At 54.0% G+C, this 11,353-nt stretch overlaps 1 gene segment (V, D, J or C); it reads left to right on the top strand.

The window, feature by feature from the left end:
• Positions 1–1,629: 1,629 nt before the first annotated feature.
• LOC141919066 (Ig mu chain C region membrane-bound form-like) lies at positions 1,630–11,199 on the top strand. The segment is given in 8 exon segments: positions 1,630–1,775; positions 3,381–3,691; positions 5,705–6,007; positions 7,136–7,192; positions 7,299–7,589; positions 9,620–9,931; positions 10,011–10,174; positions 11,022–11,199. Coding segments are annotated over 8 exon segments (1,593 nt in total).
• The last annotated feature ends 154 nt before the right edge of the window (positions 11,200–11,353 follow it).

The following is an 11,353-nucleotide window of genomic DNA, read 5'->3' as shown; positions in this document are numbered from 1 at the left end:
TACTCCTAGGAGTAGTTGGGGGGGGGGTTGCAACGAGTTTTTGTGCTCCTAGGAGTAGTTGGGGGGGGCTGACGTGGGGTACATACTCCTAGGAGTAGTTTAGGGGGGTGTCGCAATGGGGTGTGTACTCCTAGGAGTAGTTGGGGGGGGGCTGCAATGGGGTGTGTGTTTCTAGGAGTAACTGGGGGGGGCTTGCATTGGGGTACTTACTCCTAGGAGTAATTTGTGGGGGGGGTTCCCCTTCAGGAAGATGCTCCTAGGAGCAGTTTGGGTGGGGCTACAACAGGTTGTATTCTCCTAGGAGTAGTTTTATCAGGATTTTTACGCACTGTGTCCTCCTAGGAGTAGCCTGGGGGGGCTCCCATGGGTGTTTACTCCTCGGAGTAGTTTAAGGGGGTGTCCCGTCCCCCCCCTCACTTCTCCTCCTACCCCCCCCTCCCACCAGGTCCCGTGACCCCGCCCCCTCGTCTACTCCACGGTTCCGTGTTGCCCGGCCGACGCCGCCATCTTGACCTGTTTGGTGACCAACTTCTACCCCGAAGGCCTCGAAGTCCAATGGTTGCCCAAGGAGGCCACTCGCCCTTTGGCTTTGGCCAGCGTTTGGGTGGCCACCGACAGCCGCTACGTGGCTATGTAGCCACGCGGCCCTCGTCGATAGCCGCCAGCCCCCGCAGTGCCACGTGCAACACGCGGCGTCCAACTCATCGGTCTACAGAGTCTTCCCCAAAGATGGTAGGTCGAGGGGTGGGGAGGGGGGGGGGGTGGGGGGTGTGGCATCATGGCGGCCTCCACCAATCGGGCGCCATCTGTAGCCTGTACGGCGCCGGCGTCGCCGCCGCCGCCGCGGGTCTACGTGGTGGAGCCGAGGTGCGAGGAGGAGGAGGAGGAGGAGGAAGAGTTGGAGCTTCTCTGCGTCGCCTGGAGCCGGCGGGAGAGAGGGTGAAGGTGTCGTGGTTGGTCAACGGGGTGGAGGCGTTGGCCCCGCCCCCTAAAGGGGTGGGGCTTGTGGCTCCGCCCCCCGAGGAGGAAGAGGAGGAAGGTTGGAGGAAGGGGATGAAGATCAGCCGGGGCCAGTTGGGCCAAGGGGGACGTTTACACCTGCCGGGTGACGCGGGCGGAGGGCGGAGGCGTCGTGACGCGCAACAGCAGCGTGTGCGGGGGGTAAGGGCGGGGAGGGGTGGGGGGGGGGGGTGGGGGGGGTGGGGTGGGGGGGGTGGGGGTGGGCAGCGGGCAGGATGGAGGGAGGGAGGGGCGTCAAACATGGCGGATGGGGGGGGTGAGGAGGAGGAGGAGATGGGTGGAGGAGGATGAAGATGAAGATGAGGAGATGGATGGATGGATGGATGGATGGATGGATGGGTGAGGATGATGAAGATGAGGAGATGGATGGATGGGTGAGGATGATGAAGATGAGGAGGAGGAGGAGATGGATGGATGGATGATGAAGATGAGATCGATGGATGGAGGAGGATGATGAAGATGAGGAGGAGATGGATGGAGGATGATGATGAAGATGAGATGGATGAGGGTGATGAAGATGAGGAGGAGGAGATGGATGGATGGAAGAGGAGGAGGAGATGGATGGATGAGGAAGATGAGGATGATGAGGAGATGGATGGATGGGTGAGGATGATGAAGGTGAGATCGATAGATGGATGGAGGAGGATGATGAAGATGAGGAGATGGATGGATGAGGATGATGAGATCAATGGATGGAGGAGGATGATGAAGATGAGGAGGAGATGGATGGAGGAAGATGATGAGGAGATGGATGGGTGAGGATGATGAAGATGAGGAGATGGATGGATGGATGGAAGAGGAGGAGGAGATGGATGGATGAGGAAGATGAGGATGATGAGGAGATGGATGGATGGGTGAGGATGATGAAGGTGAGATCAATAGATGGATGGAGGAGGATGATGAGGATGAGGAGGAGATGGATGGATGAAGAGACACCAGACATGATGGATGGATGAGGATGATGAAGATGAGGAGGAGGAGGAGATGGATGGATGAGGAAGATGAGATCGATGGATGGGTGGGGATGATGAAGATGAGGAGGAGGAGATGGATGAATGGAGGAAGAGGAGGAGGAGATGGATGGATGAGGAAGATGAGGATGATGAGGAGATGGATGGATGGGTGAGGATGATGAAGGTGAGATCAATAGATGGATGGAGGAGGATGATGAGGATGAGGAGGAGATGGATGGATGAAGAGACACCAGACATGATGGATGGATGAGGATGATGAAGATGAGGAGGAGGAGGAGATGGATGGATGAGGAAGATGAGATCGATGGATGGGTGGGGATGATGAAGATGAGGAGGAGGAGATGGATGAATGGAGGAAGAGAGGAGGAGATGGATGGATGAGGAAGATGAGATCGATGGATGGAGGAGGATGATGAAGATGAGGAGGAGATGGATGGAGGAGGATGATGAGGAGATGGATGGGTGAAGATGATGAAGATGAGGAGATGGATGGATGGAGGAGGATGATGAAGATGAGGAGGAGGAGGAGATGGATGGATGAGGAAGATGAGATCGATGGATGGATGAGGATGATGAAGATGAGGAGGAGATGGATGGATGGATGGATGGATGATGAGGATGATGAGGAGATGGATGGATGGAGGATGATGAAGATGAGGTGGAGATGGATGGGTGGGGATGATGAAGATGACGAGATGGTATGGATGAGGATGATGAAGATGAAGAGATGGATGGATGAAGAGACACCAGACATGGTGGATGGATGAGGATGATGAAGATGAGGAGATGGATGAGGGTGATGAAGATGAGGAGATGGATGAGGTGATGAAGATGAGGAGATGGATGAGGTGATGAAGATGAGGGTGATGAAGATGAGGAGATGGATGAGGTTATGAAGATGAGGAGATGGATGAGGATGATGAAGATGAGGAGATGGATGAGGATGATGAAGATGAGATGGATGAGGATGATGAAGATGAGGAGCAGATGGATGGAGGAGGATGATGAAGATGAGGAGATGGATGAGGATGATGAAGATGAGATGGATGAGGGTGATGAAGATGAGGATGAGTTGGGTGGATGAGATGATGAAGATGAGGATGAGTTGGGTGGATGAAGATGATGAAGATGAGGATGAGTTGGGTGGATGAAGATGATGAAGATGAGGATGAGTTGGGTGGATGAAGATGATGAAGATGAGGATGAGTTGGGTGGATGAAGATGATGAAGACGAGGAGGAGGAGATGGATGGAGGAGGAGGAGGATGAAGATGAGGTGATGGATGAAGATGAGGAGGAGGAGGAGGAGATGGCCACCTGCGCCCCCTGGGTGGCCACCCCTTGCCCCCTCCTCATCCTCTCTCTTCCCCCCTCCCCCCCCCCGCAGCCTGCCGGGCCACCTCCCCTCCCCCACAACTAGCCCTCACCCAACCCCCCTACGGGGACCTCCTGGCCGGCCGGGCGGTGGCCACGTGTCTTCTCCAGGGCCGACGCCTGGAAGGGGCCACCCTGGGGTGGCACGGGGGAGGGGCCCGGGCCACGCCCTCCCTCACCCGCCACCCCACGGCACCCAGAGCCTGCCTACCTCCCCCACCCCGTCACGCTGGCCCAGTGGCTCGCTGGCCACCCGGCTCGTCTGCGAGGCCACCGTCCCCTGCCACCCCCGCCTGGCCCGAGAGCTGCTGCTGGGGCCCGACAGTGAGTCACCTGTGGGGCAACTATGGGCAACTATGGGCAACCTGGGCAACTTGGGCAACTACGGGCACCTGTGGGCAACTACGGGCAACTATGGGGGTGTATGGGCAACTATGGGCACCTATGGGCAACTATGGGGGTGTATGGGCAACTATGGGCACCTGTGGGGGTTTGCATGGGCAACTATGGGCAACTATGGGCAACCTGGGCAACTTGGGCAACTACGGGCACCTGTGGGCAAGTATGGGCAACTATGGGCAACTATGGGGATGTATGGGCAACTATGGGCACCTGTGGGGGTTACATGGGCCAACTATGGGCAACTATAGGGGTGTATGGGCTACTATGGGCAACTATGGGCAACTATGGGCAACTTGGGCAACTACGGGCACCTATGGGCAACTATGGGGGTGTATGGGCAACTATGGGCAACTATGGGCACCTGTGGGAGGCTACTATGGGCAACTATGGGGAGTATGGGCAACTATGGGCAACTATGGGCAATTTGGGCAACTTGGGCAACTACGGGCACCTGTGGGCAACTATGGGCAACTATGGGGGTGTATGGGCAACTACGGGCAACTATGGGCACCTATGGGCAACTATGGGGGTGTATGGGCAACTATGGCACCTGTGGGGGTTGCATGGGCAACTATGGGCAACTATGGGCAACCTGGGCAACTTGGACAACTACGGGCACCTGTGGGCAAGTATGGGCAACTATGGGCAACTATGGGGATGTATGGGCAACTATGGGCACCTGTGGGGGTTGCATGGGCAACTATGGGCAACTATAGGGGTGTATGGGCTACTATGGGCAACTATGGGCAACTATGGGCAACTTGGGCAACTACGGGCACCTATGGGCAACTATGGGGGTGTATGGGCAACTATGGGCAACTATGGGCAACTATGGGCAACTATGGGCAACTATGGGCACCTGTGGGGGGTGTATGGGCTACTATGGGCAACTATGGGGGAGTATGGGCAACTATGGGCAACTATGGGCAATTTGGGCAACTTGGGCAACTACGGGCACCTGTGGGCAACTATGGGCAACTATGGGGGTGTATGGGCAACTACGGGCAACTATGGGCAACTATGGGCAACTATGGGGGTGTATGGGCAACTATGGGGGTGTATGGGCAACTATGGGCAACTATGGGCAACCTGGGCAACTTGGGCAACTTGGGCAACTACAGGCACCTGTGGGCAAGTATGGGCAACTATGGGCAACTATGGGGATGTATGGGCAACTATGGGCAACTATGGGCAACTATGGGGATGTATGGGCAACTATGGGCAACTATGGGGGTGTATGGGCAACTATGGGCAACTATGGGCAACTATGGGGATGTATGGGCAACTATGGGCAACTATGGGGATGTATGGGCAACTATGGGCAACTATGGGGGTGTATGGGCAACTATGGGCAACTATGGGCAACTGTGGGGGTGTATGGGCAACTATGGGCAACTATGGGGATGTATGGGCAACTATGGGCAACTATAGGGGTGTATGGTCTACTATGGGCAACTATGGGGATGTATGGGCAACTATGGGCACCTATGGGCAACTATGGGGGTGTATGGGCAACTACGGGCAACTATGGGCAACTATGGGTCTGTATGGGCAACTATAGGGGTGTTTGGGCAACTATGGGCAACTATGGGCAATTTGGGCAACTTGGGCAACTACGGGCACCTGTGGGCAACTATGGGCAACTATGGGGGTGTATGGGCAACTATGGGCACCTATGGGCAACTATGGGAGTGTATGGGCAACTACGGGCAACTATGGGCACCTATGGGCAACTATGGGGGTGTTTGGGCAACTATGGGCAACTATGGGCAACTTGGGCAACTATGGGGCCATATGGGGCCATATTGGGACCTATGGGGCTGGACAGGGACCTATGGGGCCATATGGGGGTCACGTGGCTTCCCAGGCCCCTATAGGGTCCCCCCCGGGCCTCCAACTCAAGGTGTGTCCCCTCCCCCCCCCCCCCCCCCCCAGCCCCCACCCGGAAGCCCCCGAACGTCACCGTCACCCTGATCCCCCCGTCGGCCAATGGCGGCGCGGAGGGGGCGGGGCTCCTCCTCTGTGACGTCACCGCCTTCGCCCCCCGCGACATCGTCGTCCGCTGGGAGGGGCCGGGCGACGCCCCCTCCCGCGCCCGATTGGGCCCCGTCACCGGCGACGCCCTCTTCGCCGTCCTCAGCCTCCTGCGATTGGCCGAGGGCGAGGGGGCGGCGGCCTACGCCTGCGTGGTCCAACACCCCGCCCTCCCGCGGCCCCTCCGCGTCGCCCCCCCGCCCCGTAAGGCTCCCGGCGCGGCGGTTTCGAGGGGCACCCAAGGGGGTGGGGTGGGTGGAGAAGGTGGTTTCTAGGCCCCCCCCCCCAAAAATTCCAAGATGCCGGGCTTGGGTTGGGGAGGGGTTGGGCTTGTCCTACTTGAGGTGGCATCTCCAAGGGGTTGAGGAGCTCCATGTCAAGCCCATCAGTCTTGGGGGGGGGCAAGAAACCCCCTTTTTGGATGATTTTTTGGGGTTCTCCTCTTGACCTCCATGAGGTGGCATCTCCAAGGGGTTGAGGTTCTCCACAGAAAGTCCATAAACCCCCCCTTGATGATTTTTTGGGGTTCTCCTCTTGACCTCCATGAGGTGGCATCTCCAAGGGGTTGAGGTTCTCCATGGAAAGTCCATAAACCCCCCCCTTGATGATTTTTTGGGGTGTTCCTCTTGTTCTTCATGAGGTGGCATCTCCAAGGGGTTGAGATTCTCCACAGAAAGTCCATAAATGCCCTTTTTTGATGATTTTTTGGGGTTCTCCTCTTGACCTCCATGAGGTGGCATCTCCAAGGGGTTGAGGTTCTCCATGGAAAGCCCATAAACCCCCCCTTGATGATTTTTTGGGGTGTTCCTCTTGTTCTTCATGAGGTGGCATCTCCAAGGGGTTGAGATTCTCCACAGAAAGTCCATAAATGCCCTTTTTTGATGATTTTTTGGGGTTCTCCTCTTGACCTCCATGAGGTGGCATCTCCAAGGGGTTGAGGTTCTCCATGGAAAGCCCATAAACCCCCCCTTGATGATTTTTTGGGGTGTTCCTCTTGTTCTTCATGAGGTGGCATCTCCAAGGGGTTGAGATTCTCCACAGAAAGTCCATAAATGCCCTTTTTTGATGATTTTTTGGGGTTCTCCTCTTGACCTCCATGAGGTGGCATCTCCAAGGGGTTGAGGTTCTCCACGGAAAGCCCATAAACCCCCCCCTTGATGATTTTTTGGGGTGTTCCTCTTGTTCTTCATGAGGTGGCATCTCCAAGGGGTTGAGGTTCTCCATGGAAAGCCCATAAACCCCCCCCCCTTGATGACTTTTTGGGGTCCTCATGAGGTGGCATCTCCAAGGGGTTGAGGTTCTCCACCCCCACCCCCCCCCTTTTTTTTACAGCTGCACCCAAGGCCTCCCCCACCCCGGCGCCGCAGGAGGACCCCTCATCCCACCGCGGTGAGCCCCACACCTCTCCTATCCTCCTCCAACCCCCTTTTTGGGGGGGGGGGGGGGTCAGGAGATGTTGGGGTTCACCTTGTCACCCACCCCCCCGCCATTTTAGGTTCCCCCAGACCTCCCCCGTCCTTGCACCCGCCATCTTTCCACGAGCTCGTCGTCCACCAAGAGGCCAACTTGACCTGCACCACCCCGTTGGCCAACGCTACGGTGGGGTGGGAGGTGGGGGGTCAAGCGGCGGAGGCCGAGGCCGTCACGACGCGTCACGACGGGGCGACGGGGACGCGGAGTTGGTTGCGGGTCAGCCTGAGGGACTGGAACGAGACGACCAAGTTCTCCTGTTGGGTGCGGGGCGGCGACGGGGAAGAGACGCAGCTGGAGATCAACCGGAGGACGGGTGAGGAGATGGGGGGGTTGGGGGGGGTGTAGGGGGGGGAAACGCGGCCAAAAGACCCGAAAATAGTCACAACATGGCGGAAAATGCTTGAAAAATGGGAAAAATGTCTTGCAAGGTGGTAAAACGCCTCGTAAAATGGCGGAAAAGTGTCGCAAAATGGCGGAAAGGTTGAGCAAAATGGCGGCAAGGTTGCGCAAAATGGCGGCAAGGTTGCGCAAAATGGCGGAAAGGTCACGTGAAATGGCGGAAAGGTCGCAGAAAATGGCGGAAAGGTCAAACAAAATGGTGGAAAGGTCAAACAAAATGGCGGAAAGGTCGCGCAAAATGGCGGAGAGGTCGAACAAAATGGGGGAAAGGTTGAACAAAATGGCGGAAAGGTCACACGAAATGGCGGAAAGGTCACGCAAAATGGCAAAACGTCTTTCAAAATTTGGTGAAAATCCTTGCAAAATGGCGAAAAACTCTTGAAAATGGGCAAAAATTCTTGCAAAGTGGTGAAAATTGTCGCAAAATGGCGAGAAAGTCTTGAAAATGGCAGGAATTCTTGCAAAATGGTGAAAAATCTTTCAAAATGGCAAAAAGTCTTGAAAATGGCAAAAATTCTTTGAAAATGGCAAAAAAATTTGCAAAATTATGAAAATTCTTGCAAATTGGCAAAAATTCTTGGAAATGCAAAAAAGTCTTGAAAACAGCAAAAATGCTTGAAAATGTCAAAAATCCTCGCAAAATGGTGAAAAATTCTTGCAAAATGGCAAAAATTCTTTCAAAATGGTGGAAAATTCTTGGAAAATGGCGAAAATTCTTTCAAAGTGATGAAAATTCTTGGAAAATGCCAAAAATTCTTGCAAATGGCAAAAATTCTTGCAAAATGGTGAAAATTCTTTCAAAATGGTGAAAATCCTTTCAAAATGGTGAAAATTCTCGCAAAATGGTGAAATTTCTTGCAAAACGGTGAAAAATTCTTGAAAATGCCAAAAACTGTAGAAAATGAAAAAACCACGCAAAATGGCAAAAATTCTTTCAAAGTAGCGAAAAATTCTTGCAAAATGCCAAAATTTCTTGAAAAATGCCAAAAATTCTTGAAAATGGCAAAAATTCTTGCAAAATGGTGAAAATTCTTTCACAATGGTGAAAATTCTTGAAAAATGGTGGAAAATTCTTGAAAATGGCAAAAACTCTAGAAAATGAAAAAACTCACAAAATGGCAAAAAAACCTTGCAAAATGGTGAAAATTCTTTCAAAATGGTGAAAAATTCTTAGAAAATGGCGAAAATTCTTGAAAATAAAAAACCTCACAAAATGTCAAAAAAACTTGGAAAATGGCGAAAATTCTTCCAAAATGGTGAAAATTCTTGAAAATGGCAAAAATTCTTGAAAATGAAAAAAACTCGCAAAATGGCAAAAAAAACTTGCAAAATGGTGAAAATTCTTTCAAAATGGTGAAAAATTCTTGCAAAACAGTGAAAATTCTTGCAAAATGATGAAAATTCTTGGAAATGGAAAAAAGTCTTGAAAACAGCAAAAATGCTTGGAAATGTCAAAAATTCTTGCAAAATGGTGAAAAATTCTTGAAAATGGCAAAAACTCTAGAAAATTAAAAAAACACGCAAAACGGCAAAAAAAACACGCAAAATGGCAAAAATTCTTTCAAAATGGTGAAAAATTCTTTCAAAATGGCAAAAAATCTTGCAAAATGGTGAAAACTCTTTCAAAATGGTGAAAAACTCTTGGAAAATGTCAAAAATTCTTGAAAACGAAAAAAACTCGCAAAATGGCAAAAAGATTCTTGCAAAATGGCGAAAACTCTTGCAAACCGCCCAAATTTCTCGCAAACCGCCGACAAACCTTTCCGAACGACCCCAAAAAAAGTCTTGAAAACGCCCCAAAATCTCCCCAAATCGCCCCAAAAAAAACCCCCATCGTTCAAAATGGCGGAAATTCTCACCAAACGCCCCCAAAACTCTCCCGAAACGGCTCTTTCCGCCGCCCAGCGCCTCCTTCTGACCCCCCCACCCCCCCCCCCCCCGCAGGTCCCCCAAAGCCCCCGAGCGTGCGGCTCGTGCCGGACTTGCCCACCGAGGCCTTCACTAGCCACGACTTCACCCTCCTCTGCCTCGTGCGCGACTTCTACCCGCCGGAAATCGCCGTGTGGTGGCGCCGCGGCGTTAACGAAGCGCCGGTTAACGAGGCGCCCAGTTGCGACCACCGGGCTCGCCGGTGCTCTTTGGTAGCCACCGTGGCCGTGTCGTGGGCCGAGTGGGCCGCGGGCACGGCCTACGGTTGTTTGGCCACTCACGTCCCCACCGGCGAGAGGGCGGAGGCGACCGTCGACGTTCACGCCGGTAAGGCCGCGAGCGAGCGCCGGGGGGCTCGTTAACGAGCCGTTAATTAGCCCTGACGTCGCCACCCTCCGCCCCGCAGACCCCTGGGGTTGCGCCGGGCTACTTCAGGTGCCTTGTGGCTACTTCGGCGACGGCGACGACCTGGAGCCGGAAGAGGACGGTAGCGCCTGGACCACCATCTCCACCTTCGTGGTGCTCTTCCTCCTCCTCATCTTCTACAGCGGCTTCGTCACCTTCATCAAGGTTGGTTGCCCAATCTTGGGTTGGTTGCCCAATCTTGGGTTGGGTTGCCCAGTCGTGGGTTGGGTTGCCCAGACATGGGTTGCCCAATCTCAGGTTGGGTTGCCCAATCTTGGGTTGGTTGCCCAATCTCGGGTTGGGTTGCCCGGTCTTGGGTTGGTTGCCCAGCCATGGGTTGCCCAATCTTGGGTTGGGTTGCCCAATCTTGGGTTGGTTGCCCAATCTCGGGTTGGTTGCCCAGTCGTGGGTTGGTTGCCCAATCTCGGGTTGGGTTGCCCAGTCATAGGATGGGTTGCCCAGCCATGGGTTGCCCAATCTTGGGTTGGTTGCCCAATCTTGGGTTGGTTGCCCAGTCGTGGGATGGGTTGCCCAGCCACGGGTTGGGTTGCCCAGCTGTGGGTTGCCTTGCTCAACCTTGGATTGGCTTGTCCAATCTCGGGTTGGTTGCCCAGCCGTAGGTTGGGTTGCCCAGCCACGGGTTGGGTTGCCTGGCTGTGGGTCGGGTTGCCCAATCTTGGGTCGGGTTGCCCAATCTTGGGTTGGTTGCCAGGCCATGCGTTGGGTTGCCCAACTTTGGATTTCATTGCCTGGCCTTGGCTTGGTTGCCCAGCTGTGGGTTGGGTTGCCTGGCCATGAGTTGGGTTGCCCAACCTTGGCTTGACTTGCCCAACCTTGGGTTGGGTTGGGTTGCCGGGCCATGAGTTGTGTTGTCCAACCTCATCTTGGTTGCCCAACCATGGATTGAGTTGCCCAACCTTGACTTGCCCAATCTTGGGTTGCCCAATCTTGGGTTGCCGTTGCCCACTGCCACCCAACCCACCCCACCCCCCACTTTCTCCCCTCCCCCCAGGTGAAATAACGCCCCCGTCTCCCTCCACCTCCCCCCCCCGGCGCAAGAACCACAAAACGGGCCAAAAAACGCCAAAATCGGCCAAAACCGACCCTCAACTTTATTAACAAATTCCTCGTCTCCACATGGCGACGGGGCGGGAAATCGTCAATAAATTCTCCATTTTTCCTCGTTTTCACCTTGTTTTGTTTTTTTTTTTTTCTCACGGGAAAGCGGCGGAGTGTTTTGGGGTGAAAAACGGCTGTTTAGGGGTTTTGTGATATTTTTGACTCGACGGTTTGGGCGATGACTCAGAGAGAGAAACGCGGCTTCGGTAAACAGGACGCAGCTGG

Source organism: Strix aluco, unplaced genomic scaffold, assembly GCF_031877795.1.
Source record: "Strix aluco isolate bStrAlu1 unplaced genomic scaffold, bStrAlu1.hap1 HAP1_SCAFFOLD_131, whole genome shotgun sequence".
Classification (NCBI taxonomy): domain Eukaryota; kingdom Metazoa; phylum Chordata; class Aves; order Strigiformes; family Strigidae; genus Strix; species Strix aluco.
The sequence above is the reverse complement of the archived record's forward strand: the minus strand, read 5'-3'. Positions and strand labels throughout refer to the sequence as shown.